The sequence below is a fragment of the Parasteatoda tepidariorum genome, chromosome X2 (genome assembly GCF_043381705.1).
Source record: "Parasteatoda tepidariorum isolate YZ-2023 chromosome X2, CAS_Ptep_4.0, whole genome shotgun sequence".
In the NCBI taxonomy this organism is placed as follows: Eukaryota; Metazoa; Arthropoda; class Arachnida; order Araneae; family Theridiidae; genus Parasteatoda; species Parasteatoda tepidariorum.
The window spans coordinates 31738371-31754908 of record NC_092215.1 but is presented as its reverse complement, the minus strand read 5'-3'; the positions used below and the strand labels follow the sequence as shown (position 1 = coordinate 31754908).

General features: G+C 27.4%; 1 protein-coding gene across 1 annotated transcript; it reads right to left on the bottom strand.

Moving 5' to 3' along the window:
• Positions 1-434: 434 nt before the first annotated feature.
• On the bottom strand, positions 435-4710 carry LOC107440908 (uncharacterized). The gene is made up of 2 exons (XM_016053992.3): positions 4353-4710; positions 435-2550 (listed from the first exon to the last, which is right to left on the bottom strand). Exons 1-2 carry the CDS (start codon positions 4465-4467, stop codon positions 1514-1516), a joined length of 1152 nt encoding a protein of 383 aa, XP_015909478.1. The 5' UTR covers positions 4468-4710; the 3' UTR covers positions 435-1513.
• Positions 4711-16538: the final 11828 nt, after the last annotated feature.

Here is a 16538-nt window from a genome sequence, read left to right as displayed (position 1 = left end):
TTAAATCAAACATCATTAATAAAAAAATATATACTTAATATTATTTTTTTAAAATTAGATTTAAGAATTATAACTATTGATGCAAATAAAGCAGAGTAGGCAAGTTTTTGCCAGAGGTGGAAAAAACTGGTTAAAACAGCTTCTGCAATAATAGGTTTCTGGCCAACAAAAATAGTAAAATCTGTCTCTTAATAAAAATAAACACCTCTAATTAAATGCATAGTACACATTTTTACATTTAATAATTTTGAATAACTAATGAAAAATTATTAGTCACATACTGATTTGCTCAAAGTAAAATCTAATATAAAAAATATATATATATATATATAAATTAATATTGTGCAAGAAATTGAAAATACATGTTACCAATTAGTTTAAATAATTAAAATTCATTTTTTATATTTAGATATAATAAAATTTTAAATCCCTACAACTGAGGTAAATATGATGTATTACACAATTTTCAGTTAATTACGTAGCTTGTCTCAGCTTTAACCAGTCATTCTCACTAGCCTGACAAAAGCACTTTTCTCAAGCAAATTGTGTTACTCTGAACCAAAGCAAATAAATGTAATAAAATTGTAAATAAATTAACGAGACCAACTATATTACAAGGCGTAAGAATACATTATTGCATTAATTAACACTCAAACAGTATTGCATTAATTAACACTCAAAGTATTGCCTGCATTAATTAATACTCTAACAGTATTGCATTAATTAACACTCACATTAAACTAATGTGAAAAAAATTAAGTAAAATACTTTATGAATAAGATTAAAATTTAGTAAAATTGTGTTAATGCCAAAAGATTCAAGATTGCTAGTACGAGAAAAGTAATATTTACCTTTAAAACTCATATAAATTTAGTTCTTGGTTTAATAGAAGAAAAAAAATCTTAAATAAAATTATCTAGCCCTAAAATACAGTTAATTAAAAAATTTAATATATATACACTTAAAATAGTTATCTTATTTACATCATATATGAAAATGCCTCTTATATGCATTCAACTTTTGTTCAGATATACATGGATTTAAAATAACAAAATTTTATTCACAAATTTACATTATTTTAGTGTTCATTAAAAAACCCCAACTGTATATATTTACAATCAATAGCAAATACTTTTGTGGCAGTATCAATATAAAATATATTAAACCCTAAATTGAAAATGAGTACTTACAAGCTCTTACATTGCACAACTTGTTTGACATAGTTTTAAATTAAAATAAAAACATTTTCCCCTACAAATGGATAGGTTCACAAATCGACACACCAGTCCTTCATATATCACAAGTTACAGTTAAACGTGTAAAATAATAAAAACTTAAGTATTAAAAATGATTATATTGTATAGGATAAGAAAACTTTTAAATGTAAAATATAATAAAAAATGAGTTGTGTTTTCAAAAAAGCAACAAGACTGTAATATACAACAGAATTCTGTATGGAAGTAAAAAAAATCTTTAAATGTTAAAATTAGTTCAATATATTTAAAGTAATGAGCTATGTTTCCAAAGAGGCAACAAGACTGTGATACACAACAGAATCTAATATGGAGGACGTACTAGAAGATTCACTATATTCATCAGCAGAATCTTCATCTTGGACATGGCTTCTATATTGCAAACCACAAGGTTGGGATGAAAATAGATGCATAGGAGATGGTTGTTTTAAAACAAATGGCGATATTGAATCATTCAACAACTTCTGCTCTTCAGTAAGATTCCTATTAAAAGTTGTGCTGTGCGTTATTTCATGACGGGAAACATCAAAATCTTTGTCAGAAAAGAAAGACGAAGCAAAAGCAAGATGAAATTGGACAGGATTAGAAGACAAGTCTGGGTGAGCTGATTGATCATCGTACCGAACCACCGTTTCACCATTTAGCAACGAAGCAGAATAGTCTACACCAAACGATGGATCTCGAATTTGGGGCTTCAAAAGATTGGAATTGGCACTTTCAGACTGCCAACTGTTGTGGCCTTCATTCTGATAAGCAAAATTAACATGAACTGATGAAGTAGAAGCATCAGAATGACATGCCACACTCATTGCTACATCTTTCTGGAGTCTTTTCACGGTGTTGTTAATGAGGACGGAACGTCGGAGGTAAGATTCGGGATCTTCCACTCTGCGAATTTTAGCCATAGAAATTCGAAGTAATCTGCGTCTTTCTTCTTTCCATTTCGAGCGGGGTACAAATAGAACAGGGGAATTAGGGATTATTTCTTCAAAAGAGTCATCATCCTCTTCTTCATCACTGCTATCCCAAGTAAACATATTTCCACCATCACTTTCTCTCTCAATCCAATCCATTTGTTCATAAATCTCATCTTCTTCATCATCTGAGGCTTCATCATCTATAACTAAATTAGCTTTAGCTGCGACTCTTTGTAGCAACTTCTTCCTCTGCATTTTACAATATCTTTCATCATACTCTCCTTTTTCACAATCTAATATCTTTCTTTTTTGAGATGGGGATACAGAATCAAGTGAATATAGGCTAGATAATTCATCAGTAAGGCAGGACACTTCAGCTCCTGCAAAATAAACAAACGGAAATATTAAAAAAAAAAATTTCAATATTAAATAACACCCTAACTTAGAATATTTAAAATATGGAATATAAACATTTAATAAAATCATGTTAAACCAATTACTAGCTATTATAATATAGAAGCTTTAAGCCACCCTTCTTACCGCGTAAGAAAAATACATGGATGCAAATAAGAAACTGATTAGTGAGTTTTCCACTAACTTGCATCCACGTAGACAAAAATTAAAAGCAGATGTAGGAATAAGAATGTTTCTGCTTGACACACCTACAATATCAATTTTCTAATGTACTCTTAATACATCATATTATAAATTATTCAAAACTGGTTTAAATTATATGTAATCCACTTATTTCTAAAACTCAAAGAACCCAGGATATACAAAATAATAATAATAAAATAGCCTTTATTTAGCACTGAAAGGCCAAAACATTGTTTTCTATTTTATCATAAATGAAGAGCGGAAAAGGGTGTAGCAGCCAGACAACATTTTAACATGCTGTGAACAAAAGAAAAAGACCACAAATCTTAAATATTAAAAAAAGTAAACAATGCAGAAACAAATTGAAAAAGTTATAAAAATAAATTATCTATTTTTAAAAAAAAGAATGAAATTTTTTTTTTTTAATTTTGTCATTTATTTCAGTAAAATAGGTGAAATTTAAGGATCCTAAGAAACTAACTTTCCCTAAGGGACTATAGAAAAAGAATAAATAAATGTAATCAAAATATATAAAGGCAGTTCTGATCTTTGCCACTCAAAATACAAAAAAGTAAATTAAAATAAAAATGAATCTTAGGATAAGGCCTAATGTCAATAATTTAAAACTGTTGACATCAACTATTTTTTACTCTAGAAATGTTTTGCTATGCAGAGAAACTGAGATATAAATTATTTTTATATTAATTATTTTTATCCGAAACATTTCTAGCTATAGGGAAATACTGATACTAACCTTAAAATATTTCATTCTACCATAAAATGCATAAAAATTTTAAGTATCACAAAACACTACTTAAAGCATCAATGTTTGTAGCAAAACTATAATGAGGATTTATCTAGACAAACATCTATCTACTATCAGGGTATGATTAAGGAATGTTGGTACTATTTCCTGATAACAATTGCAAGAAACAGTAAAGGCTTTACCAAAAAAACCCTTTGAACCATTGAAAATAATAAACAAAAATATTGCCACTAAACATCAGTGAAAATCCAATCAGGTCACTAAAAAGGAGTTCAAACTACAAATAAAAACAAATATAACATCATCCCTAACTAATAATGCTGAAAACAATACATGTCGCCTTAAATTAGTTCCAACAGGCTTATCTATAAGTTAACCTAAAAGCAAATTAGTAAAACCTAATTCAAACTTAATAATAGCCATTGGCAAATTTCATACTATATCATACAGGTAGAATATAATCTAAAAATTAACGTAAAGATAGTTTATAGCTAGGGGATATATTTGAAACAAATAAATGAACAAAACAACAAAGGCTGTAAGACACGAGATTGCGAAAGCGATGGTGAGATTTTGTTCTAACTTCCTTGTATTAAAAATTGGCATTTCCTTAAATAATAATGCACCAAAATATTGATAAAAAAACCTTAACATGTTAGGGCATGTTAACCAAAATTTAAATTTTTAATAAAAATGAAAATAAACACATACAGATATATTGGGGATAAAATTGGGAGATATCGCAGTGACATGAATAATCTTGCGTAACAAAAGATAACACTACATCAAGATTTTTAAGTATAATAACTTGCAACATACCATTAGGATTTTGAATTGTTTTCAAAATAGTAGGCGCTTGCAAACTTCCAGTGCTCCAAATAGTGTAAGATGAACTACAATTCGTTTCAACGCCTTTGCTGTTTACAAAACGCATTTTGACAACTTTATAGGATTGATGACGAAGGTTTCATGCAAATAATTTATAAAATTAGCATTAATAGAAACCTATGAAACATGTTTAAAGAAAAAATATTGATAATTTTAACATAGATAATGAAATAACAAATGTAACCTAAATAAAGGTTATGTTATTCCCATTAAGCCATTATCGATTACCACAGTCAATGCCACAGTGACGCGAAAAGACTACATTACTTAGCGTTGCCAACTAAGTATAGAAACTTTTGTTTCTTTAAAAAAAAACTATTATTCCAATTTCAACCAAGGTAGCTGAGAGATAAGAATTCAGAAATCATTATAGCTGTTGAAGCGTCATCTCGTGTAAATTTCATAACGCGGTAGAAAGGTTTAGAGTTCACTACTTTAGATTTCTATGCAATATGTGAGTACATAAGACTGCATTTAATATTTAATGGGGATAAATACTGTTTAGAATATGAAATAAGTAATGTAATTTTTCTATTACTATTAAAAAAACATTTCAATATACTGAGAAAGTTTGATTATCTTTAATTTTCCCCAGAACTAATTTTTCAGATAATTTTGTGTGATAATGTGATGATAATAATTTTGAAATTTTATATTTTGAAGAAAAAAAAACGTTTATGAAAAAGCTAGTTAAGAGAAAATTTGTAATTGATATTTTTTTTTTTTTTTTTTGAGANTTTTTTTTTTTTTTTTTTTTTTTTTTTTTTTTTTTTTTTTGCAGTTGATTTTTAAAATATTAGTGTTTTCTCATAGAAATTATAACTTAGATAATTTATTTTTTGAATTAAATTATACAAAAAATGCTTATCTAATATAAAAAGTATCGATTTCTTTAGAAAATAATTTTTCAGTGTTTTGGAGTTCAGACAAAAGACATCAAAGGCATTTTAAAATTATGAATTAGTTTCAATATAACTTTTTTTTAAAATTAATATTGCTGACTGAAATTTATAACGAGTGTTTTGGTTTTAGTAAACAAGCGTTTTTATTAAATAAGATTAAACAAGAGCTTTTAATTTGAGCCTTTGAAATAATTATATCACGTATTACTAAATTTTCATCAGCTATACCAAATAATAAAATAAATCTCACCAATACAGGATCATTACTTTCCATAGTGTCAGAAGCACATATTCTTGTCGAGTTGACATCAGTGAAAAAAAAAATGAAAAAAAATCAGTCATGTGATAATTCCAATAGAACTATTTGAATAGGAACTATTAGAACTCCTAGAACTATTTGAATAGGAAAATTTACTTCAGGCACGTTTTTTTTTTTTAATTTTTTTTTTTTACTAGAAGCAACGTATAATTTTAAAAGAAAAGTTTATGAAAGAAATAATCATAACTTCATTCTAAAAAGACCAACTAGAACTAATTAAGAAAAATAATTAGAATGTAATGTGATTTTAGTGACACATCCTTCATTTAATTTTTTTAAAAAGGTTTACGTCTTTTTTTACGTCCTTATTTGCTTTATTAAGTCTTGCACATTTAGTCTTGCTGTTAAATACAAAAACAAAGTTTGTATAGAAGTGTAGAGAGTTTTAAAACATGAAGAAGTGTGTGCCTTTTGGAGGACAAACAGTTCCACACTCAGCATATATTTTACTTTATAGTCGTATATTTTATTATGATATAGACATCTGACACGGTGAACTGACTTTAAAAATTAATCAGTGTCATCAGTTTAACAAAGAGTCATATTAGTGGCGCAGTTGTCACATACCTTACCTAGTAGTCATCATATATATTATAATGTTAACCAGAATGATATACCGCTGGCACTCTAGGTTTAATACCATTTTTTTCTAATTTTTTTAAATGGTTTGTATATCTTTGATGTAAGATGTGATTTAGTAATTCCGCTTGCGCATAATATTTTCTTTATAGAATTTCATGGGATTAGATAAAATGACTCTAGCGGTGAAAAAATCAGCATATTTTTGAAATTGTTTTCAACAAGTCAATAGATAAATCGAAATTTTGAATAAGGTAATTTATTATACAAGTAATGAACTGTAAAAAAAAGTTTTTCAAAAGCTATACACAGTAAAATGGCGGCTTTCCAACTTTTTTTCCATGAAGTCTTTCTTTTTCAAAAGCGCATGGTTGGACAAACAGCATTCACAAAGTTTGATTTAAATCAATTTAGAATTGCGTAAAATTTTTTTCAATACGTATCAACATTTCAGTAATTTAAAATTAGTCAAAAAATTCACATTAAAATTGTTTTTATAATAAAAAAAACGAAATAAAAAGAAAGTATTTTTTAAAGAATATATTTTGAAAATTAGAGTTCGAATTTGAAAAAAATTAGTGAGCAATTGAGTTCTCAGTCCGACAGACTTGAAAAATGTAACTTAGTAAAAATTTCTTTTGGAGTTTTCTTAAAGAATTCAGTTGACTATGTGTGAAGAGCTGTGGAAAATTCAAAATTAAAGTACTTAAGTGTTTTTTTTTTTCAAAATACGATTTTATCAAAAGCTTTGAGTAGCTAAGCCCCTTAATTGAAATGGTGGTAAAAGGAAAAAAAAAATTCGTTAAAGTCAGGTTTTAGCGGTTTAATATCTAATCATTACGAACGCTGGGCAGGGGTCGAGTTGTCGGACTGCCTGACTGCGAAGCCAATGGTTGAGGGCTCGAATCCCTTTCGTGGCATGGATGTCTCTCTCTTTGTTTGTCCTCTGTTGTGTGAATGTGACCTACCGTATGAACGGGTATTTGCGGCTAGGGTAAAGCTGCTCACCTCCGTGACAAACTCACCAGAATTACATATTAACATTATAATATCTTATGAAATATGGCAGATTTGAGGACAGAAATTATGTAATTTATTTCTTTTATTGAAAACAAAATTATCCGTTTGAAAACATCGCCTATCAGAATAACATGCAGTAAGCAGCTGCAAACTTTTTAACCGGAACTAGATTAGGTGCCAAGCTCGAGATTGTTATTGTTTACATTTCTATTAAAAACACCATCCATAAAATACGTATCGGTGATTGAAACTACATTAGATACAAGATGCAGTTAAATTGTTGCTGTAGTTACTTTGGTATTTTTATGAGCCATTTTTTTCGTAATTATTTTGTGCATAGATTCAAATAAAATAAATTAATAAATAAAAATACAAATATAAAATTATGAAAAATAATGATTAAAAAATATCGATATTTTTTATGGTTCCACTAGTTCAATTACCTGAATTTCTTTGTTCGAAATTATATTCCAAGTTTTAAAGAAACAGAAATTTTTCTGCTTCGTTGCAATTGTTATTTTTGGGACAGAGAATTTAAAAATAAATATTTTAAATGTCAGAAACCTATTTTTTTCTGAGTCAGGGATGCGGTATTGGAATTGCAATCTTACGAGGACAAAATATCTCTTGGACAAAAGATTTCTTAGACAGAATGTAGCGACTAAATTTTAGAATAAGTACTTAAAACTTAAATTATTTAAATTAAATGATAATTTTGAAGCCTGAAATGATTGTGAAAGAAAAAGAAATGACACGAGAAAGTTGTGATTATGAGCGCACCCCTATCACAACTTGTAAATCATTAGAAAGTAGCAACGTTTTAAAGGAATTTTTGTCTACTTTTAGTCTATAAAAGATGCATACACTTAAATATTTACAGGTTCATCATAGCTCAATACAATGAAAGGGATAGATATTCAATCAGACTCTAAGAAAGTTTAATTAAATTTTGGCAATTAATGTTTTTATTAATAATTATTCATATATGATTATTGACAGTTAATAATAATACATTGGCTTGAGTAATGGTTTTTCTAATCGCGTTGAGATTTCCAATGCTTGACTCTAAACTTGCCTCCAGTTACTTGATTCTCAGCTATTTACTTGAAATTAATTACACTAATCTAATTTATATTGATAAATAAGTACTAATAGTTAATAAATAATTATCGAAATTTGATGATTTTGTAGGGTCCTGTCTGAAAATCTATATCCATCCTTTGGAAGTAGTGAGCCTATATATATATATTAAAAATTAATTTAAAATGTGGCAACGAAGTCACGTTTAAATTTTTTTGCGTTCTAATAATCACTTGATTGTGATATTCTGTCCACGAGAGTTCTTCCCCTAATTGAGCAATGCGTACACAAAATACCAACGCCAAAATTCAAAAAATAAATAAATAAAAAAGATATTTAATAAAATACTTTTTTTATAGCACCTAATTCAAAAAAGTTCCTTTCTTTACAATTTTTTTTCTAATTTGATCAACATAAGTTTAGAAGAAATGTTAACATGAAAATACTTTCAAAAATCAATGTTTACATTAGCACAAAAAAAAAAAAAAAAAAAAAAAAACATTGAAATTCAAAATTTTCGTTAAAAAATATGGCACATAAGAAATAAAAAAAATATATGTATATATTTTTTAGAATAAACCACATTATTGGACTGAATCAGTGATTTTTCAAATGGTTTAGAAATGTACCCAAAGGGTCCAAACCTGGTCTTGGAAATTTTAAGGTAAAAAGAGTTCAGAACCCTAAGACATCGGTTCCCAATTTTTTTCGGCTATGGAACCTCAAATGATCAACATTATTTCGACGGAACCCCGACTTTATAACTAAAGTATATAAAGATAATTACTATACGTATTAACCTATAAAATTCTACTTTATTTTGAAAATATTCAAGAAAAAGAATTGAATTTTTTCATCGTTTTATCATTAATAATCTTAAATTGGGTTTTATATCCGACAGTTGAATTCACAGTATTGGAGCCGAATAGAGTTTTATTATTAATTTGTTTTTGGTGTATAAACTTAAGCTGATAATGAATGAAATAAAATGAATTATGATTTTCGTTGATATGCAAACTAAAAAGAACTGCTATAAATGATTAAAATGTAGTAAAAAAAATCTATTTCTTTATTAACAATAGAGTTATTTTATTTTAGTTTAAAAAGCGATATGCTAAATGCTAATGCGATATTTATAAATACGAGTGCTTTTTATAATTTATTCAGGACATTATTTAAAAAATTTTGTGTATGTTTTCCAAAAAAAAAAAAATGCTATTTCCTTCTCATTGGCATTTTTTTAAATTTCCAATGAAGTATTATATATCCAATGATATTTTCCAATGATATATATTCCAATGATATTTTTTTTAAATTCCTCATTGGCATTTTTTTTTTAAAATTCCAATGAAATATTATATATCCAATGATATTTTCCAATGATATATATTCCAATGATATTTTTTTTTAAATTCCTCATTGTCATTTTTTATAAAAATTCCAATGAAATATTATATATCCAATGATATTTTCCAATGATATATATTCCAATGATATTTTTTTTAAATTCCTCATTGGCATTTTTTTTACCGCGTAAGAAAATTTTCATCGCAAACTCTCTTTCTCCTTCATTACTACTTTAAAATTTAAAGTGAGTTCAAATGAGTTCAAGCAAACCTAAAGTTAGCCATGAAGTTTCAAATACTGAAAAGAAAATTTTAAATTATACAAATGAAAATAAATTATGAGATGATAACTTAGGATTACGCTACGGAGAAGTTCTCTTCTAATAATTTGTTTGCATTTTAATATTTTGAAGTATTTTTTTCCCGGCAATTGAAACTTCATGACTTACTCTAGGTTTGAATGAACTTACTTTCTTTTAAATTTTAAGTTAGTAATAAAGCAGAAACAGAATTTTTGACGAAAATTTCTTCCACGGAATTTTCCGAAAATTTCTGACCTGATCCTAATACCATATTCATTCCTTTTAAATTATAATTCTATTTGCGTTTTTTAAATGATTCTTTGACATCTGATAACATAATACTTTTTTAAGGAATTATTTTCCAGTTTTGCATGTGAGGCGGTGCGTAATTACACGTGATGGGATCTTGAGACATGCAATTTTACCATGTTCATAAGTAATACAAGACTTTCGACCTGGAACGGAGTTCATTTGTGGTCTTTTATCAAGTGCATTAATATTTACATATTTAACAATAAATGCATAGAAATATATTCCAATTTTTATGGATATACTTGTGATGCAAATATTTCAGATGTCACGGAATTTTTTTTATTTATTTCATAACCTTTCGCTGCTTTCGTTTATGAAATATAGTCGTACTTATAAGTTCAACTCGAAATTTTAATATGACTGGTAGCAAATGATAATAACTGGTTTATGGCTTGTGCTCCATTTTCAAGTGCATTAATATTTATATAATTAACAATAAATGCATAAAAATATAATCAATTTCTAATTTCTTATGAATATACTTGTGATGCCATAAAAAACCAAATTTTTAAAATTTGATTTTCGACCTATTTCGCTCAAATTTTATATTTCGGTATTGAAAATTGCATTCTTTAAAATTATATTAGAAATTGCCTACCTTACAATTCAAATTTTTTTTAAATATTATTAAATAAAGTAACTAAGAATAATAAATGTTTACTAAAAGTTATATTGTGCGTGGAATTATCTTTGGATAAACGATTTTTATAATTCTCTCTCAATAGATGAAGCTCCCTTAAATAAGTGGACAGTATTAGTTTTTATTTTTAATTCTCATATTAATTACTCACAATGCCTTATTGTACTCTGAGCACTTATACTACTCGCCACATGAGGGCGCTACTAGTATAGCGGGTAGGTACGGAACAATAATAGTGTGCAAACTTTTTTTCAATTCGCTTAAAAAGTTCTCGAGATATAGTTGGTGAAATACGCTAAAAGTAATATTAAATAATTAAAATATAAAAAAGTAATATTTCGTAATTTAAAATATCGTACCTACACTCAAAAATTAGCATAATTGAGGTCACCAACCTTGAAGACTGAGTCCTAGAACGTGAAGATTTCATCATTAGATCAAAAGCTTTTCATAGTGATTCGTTTTTTATTTTTTATTTTTCGCACTGCACAGTTGATTAATTAATAAATTGGGAATGATTATGAGCACATAGCAATTTCTATTCCGGGATCACCACCAGTAGATACATTTGAAATGAGATTTTCGGCTATGTTGTTGTTGTTGTTGTTAATTTACGTCGCACTAGAGCTGCACAATGGGCTATTGGCGACGGTCTGGGAAACATCCCGGAGGATGATCCGAAGACATGCCATCACAATTTTGATCCTCTGCGGANGAAGTCACGTTTAAATTTTTTTGCGTTCTAATAATCACTTGATTGTGATATTCTGGCCACGAGAGTTCTTCCCCTAATTGAGCAATGCGTACACAAAATACCAACGCCAAAATTCAAAAAATAAATAAAAAAGATATTTAATAAAATACTTTTTTTTATAGCACCTAATTCAAAAAAGTTCCTTTCTTTACAATTTTTTTTCTAATTTGATCAACATAAGTTTAGAAGAAATGTTAACATGAAATACTTTCAAAAATCAATGTTTGCATCAGCTTCAATGTTTACATTAGCAAAAAAAAAAAAAAAAAAAAAAAAAAAAAAAAAAAAAAAAAANAAAAAAAAAACTTTGAAATTCATAATTTTTGTTAAACAAATATGGCACATAAATAAAAAAATTCATGTATATATTTTTTGGAATAAACCACATTATTGGACAGAATCAGTGATTTTTCAAATGGTTTAGAAATATACCCAAAGGGTCCAAACCTGGTATTGGAAATTTTAAGGTAAAAAGAGTTCAGAACCCTACGACATCCGTTCCCAATTTTTTTCGGCTATGGAACCTCAAATGATCAACATTATTTCGAGGGAACCCCGACTTTATAACTAAAGTATATAAAGATAATTACTATACGTATTAACCTATAAAATTCTACCTTATTTTGAAAATATTCAAGAAGAAGAGTGGAATTTTTTCATCGTTTTATCATTAATAATCTTAAATTGGGTTTTATATCCGACAGTTGAATTCACAGTATTGGAGCCGAATAGAGTTTTATTATTAATTTGTTTTTGGTGTATAAATGAATTATGTTAATTTGGTGTATGAATGAAATAAAATGAATTATGATTTTCGTTGATATGCAAACTAAAAAGAACTGCTATAAATTATTAAATTTAGTGAAAAAACCTATTTCTTTATTAACAATAGAGTTATTTTATTTTAGTATAAAAAGCGCAATGTTAAATGCTAATGCGATATTTATAAATACGAGTCCTTTTTATAATGTATTCAGGACATTATTCAAAAAATTGTGTATTTTTTCCACAAAAAAAAAAAAAAAAAAAAAAAAAAAAAAAAAAAAATACCATTTCCTTCTTATTGGCATTTGTTTTTTTAAATTCCAATGAAATATTATATATCCAATGATATTTTCCAATGATATATATTCCAATGATATTTTTTTTGAATTCCTCATTGGCCATTTCTTTAAAAATTCCATTGAAATATTATATATTCAATGATAGTTTGTTATGATATGTATTCCAATGATATTTTTTTATATTCCTCATTAGCATTTTTTTTTTTACCGCGGAAGAAAATTTTTGTCGCAAACTCTCTTTCTCTTTCATTACTACTTTAAAATTTAAAATGTAGAACAAGTGAGTTCAAGCAAACCTAGAGTTAGCCATGAAGTTTCAAATACGGAAAAGAAAATTTTAAATTATACATACAAATGAAAATAAATTATGAGATGATAAATTAGGATTACGCAACGCCGAAGTTCTCTTCTAATAATTTGTTTGCATTTTAATATTTTGAAGTATTTTTTCCAGCAATTGAAACTTCATGACTTACTCTAGGTTTGAATGAACTTACTTTCTTTTATTTAAATTTAAAGTGTAGAACAAGTGAGTTTAAGCAAACCTAGAGTTAGCCATGAAGTTTCAAATACTGAAAAGAAAATTTTAAATTATACATACAAATGAAAATAAATTATGAGATGATAAATTAGGATTACGCAACGGAGAAGTTCTCTTCTAATAATTTGTTTGCATTTTAATATTCTGAAGTATTTTTTCCAGCAATTGAAACTTCATGACTTACTCTAGGTTTGAATGAACTTACTTTCTTTTATTTAAATTTAAAGTGTAGAACAAGTGAGTTTAAGCAAACCTAGAGTTAGCCATGAAGTTTCAAATACTGAAAAGAAAATTTTAAATTATACATACAAATGAAAATAAATTATGAGATGATAAATTAGGATTACGCAACGGAGAAGTTCTCTTCTAATAATTTGTTTGCATTTTAATATTCTGAAGTATTTTTTCCAGCAATTGAAACTTCATGACTTACTCTAGGTTTGAATGAACTTACTTTCTTTTATTTAAATTTAAAGTGTAGAACAAGTGAGTTTAAGCAAACCTAGAGTTAGCCATGAAGTTTCAAATACTGAAAAGAAAATTTTAAATTATACATACAAATGAAAATAAATTATGAGATGATAAATTAGGATTACGCAACGGAGAAGTTCTCTTCTAATAATTTGTTTGCATTTTAATATTCTGAAGTATTTTTCCCGGCAATTGAAACTTCATGACTTACTCTAGGTTTGAATGAACTTACTTTCTTTTAAATTTTAAGTTAGTAATAAAGCAGAAACAGAATTTTTGACGAAAATTTCTTCCACGGAATTTTCCGAAAATTTCTGACCTGATCCTAATACCATATTCATTCCTTTTAAATTATAATTCTATTTACGTTTTTTAAATGATTCTTTGACATCTGATAACATAATACTTTTTTAAGGAATTATTTTCCAGCTTTGCATGTGAGGCGGTGCGTAATTACACGTGATGGGATCTTGAGACATGCAATTTTACCATGTTCATAAGTAATACAAGACTTTCGACCTGGAACGGAGTTCATTTGTGGTCTTTTATCAAGTGCATTAATATTTACATATTTAACAATAAATGCATAGAAATATATTCCAATTTTTATGGATATACTTGTGATGCAAATATTTCAGATGTCACGGAATTTTTTTTATTTATTTCATAACCTTTCGCTGCTTTCGTTTATGAAATATAGTCGTACTTATAAGTTCAACTCGAAATTTTAATATGACGGGTAGCAAATGATAATAACTGGTTTATGGCTTGTGCTCCATTTTCAAGTGCATTAATATTTATGTAATTAACAACAAATGCATAGAAATATAATCAATTTCTAATTTCTTATGGATATACTTGTGATGCAAACATCTCAGATGTCACGGAATTTTTTTATTTACTTCATAACCTTTCGCTGCTTTCGTTTAGGAAATATAGTCGTACTTATAAGTTCAACTTGAAATTTTAATATGATGGGTAGCAAATGATAATAACTGGTTCATGCCTTGTGCTCCATTTTCAAGTGCATTAATATTTATATAATTAACAATAAATGCATAAAAATATAATCAATTTCTAATTTCTTATGAATATACTTGTGATGCCATAAAAAACCAAATTTTTTAAAATTTGATTTTCGACCTATTTCGCTCAAATTTTATATTTCGGTATTGAAAATTGCATTCTTTAAAATTATATTAGAAATTGCCTACCTTACAATTCAAATTTTTTAAAAATATTATTAAATAAAGTAATTAAGAATAATAAATGTTTACTAAAAGTTATATTGTGCATGGAATTATCTTTGGATAAACGATTTTTATAATTCTCTCTCAATAGATGAAGCTCCCTTAAATAAGTGAACAGTATTAGTTTTTATTTTTAATTCTCATATTAATTACTCACAATGCCTTATTGTACTCTGAGCACTTATACTACTCGCCACATGAGGGCGCTACTAGTATAGCGGGTAGGTACGGAACAATAATAGTGTGCAAACTTTTTTTCAATTCGCTTAAAAAGTTCTCGAGATATAGTTGGTGAAATGCGCAAAAGGTAATATTAAATAATTAAATGATTAAAATATAAAAAAGTAATATTTTGTAATTTAAAATATCGTGCCTGCACTCAAAAATTAGCATACTTGATTTCACCAACCTTGAAGAATGATTCCTAGAACGTGAAGATCTCATCATTAGATCAAAGCTTTTCATAGTGATTCAATTTTTTTTTCGCACTGTACAGTTGATTAATTAATAAATTGGGAATGATTATGAGCACATAGCAATTTTTATTCCGGGATCACCACCAGTAGATACATTTGAAATGAGATTTTCGGCTTTGTGGATAAAGTACTTTGCGGAATGCTGCAGAAGGGAATGAGGCATAGACATAGTTCATAGAATGAGACATAGTTCAATCACTCAAAAATAGGAGCCCATTTTCAAGACTTGCTAGACGTGAATGAGAAGAAACAAAAGTGATCTGAAATAAAAACGTTAAGTAGCCAACTGCTTAACGTATTTATTTCAAATCACTTTTGTTTCTTCTCATATACATCTGGCAAGTCTTGAAAATGGGCTCCTATTTTTGAGTGCTTCAACCATGTCGACTGTTATTTCCATTTTGTATAGTTTTGAAGTGCATGAAGTTTTAAATCAAGTAATATCTTACGGCTTCAGTTTCTTGGGATTATTTATTTACATTATTTGTTCTTTTTTAATTTTTATTTTGTTATCTCATCTATACTACGTAAACAATGGGCGTCAAAAGTGAAAAGAGAATTTTCACTCGCTCTGAATTTTCATTCTTAAAAATAACATTGACTATATAGGAAACTGTAAAAGCAGTATATAATTTTTAAAAATATAAATCGAAGTTAAATATCCTTTTCTTAAGCAAAAGTTAGTCAGAAAATTCTGTTTTATGAAAATCTAACAGGTTTCTTAAAATACATAAACTTTGGAGCAGTATGTTGGAGATATTTTTAACGTGTTCCTTACTTTGAAAAATATTTGACTCAAGATTAAAAATTTTCTATTTTAGGAAAATTCGAAACAGTGAAAGCTAATTTTATGTTCTTCCATAACCGATGAAACACGCAACACGCAAAGAAGATGACTGAAGCTGATACCGTTGCAAGTGGAAGTAAATGACCTGATAAATTGGTAAAACTCAGTCTAACGGAAACTATCATCTACATAGTTCTAAATACTAATAAATTTTTAGATAGATGTTTCTTACTAATTATTTTTATAAACACAAGCTGATATTAATGTAGTATTT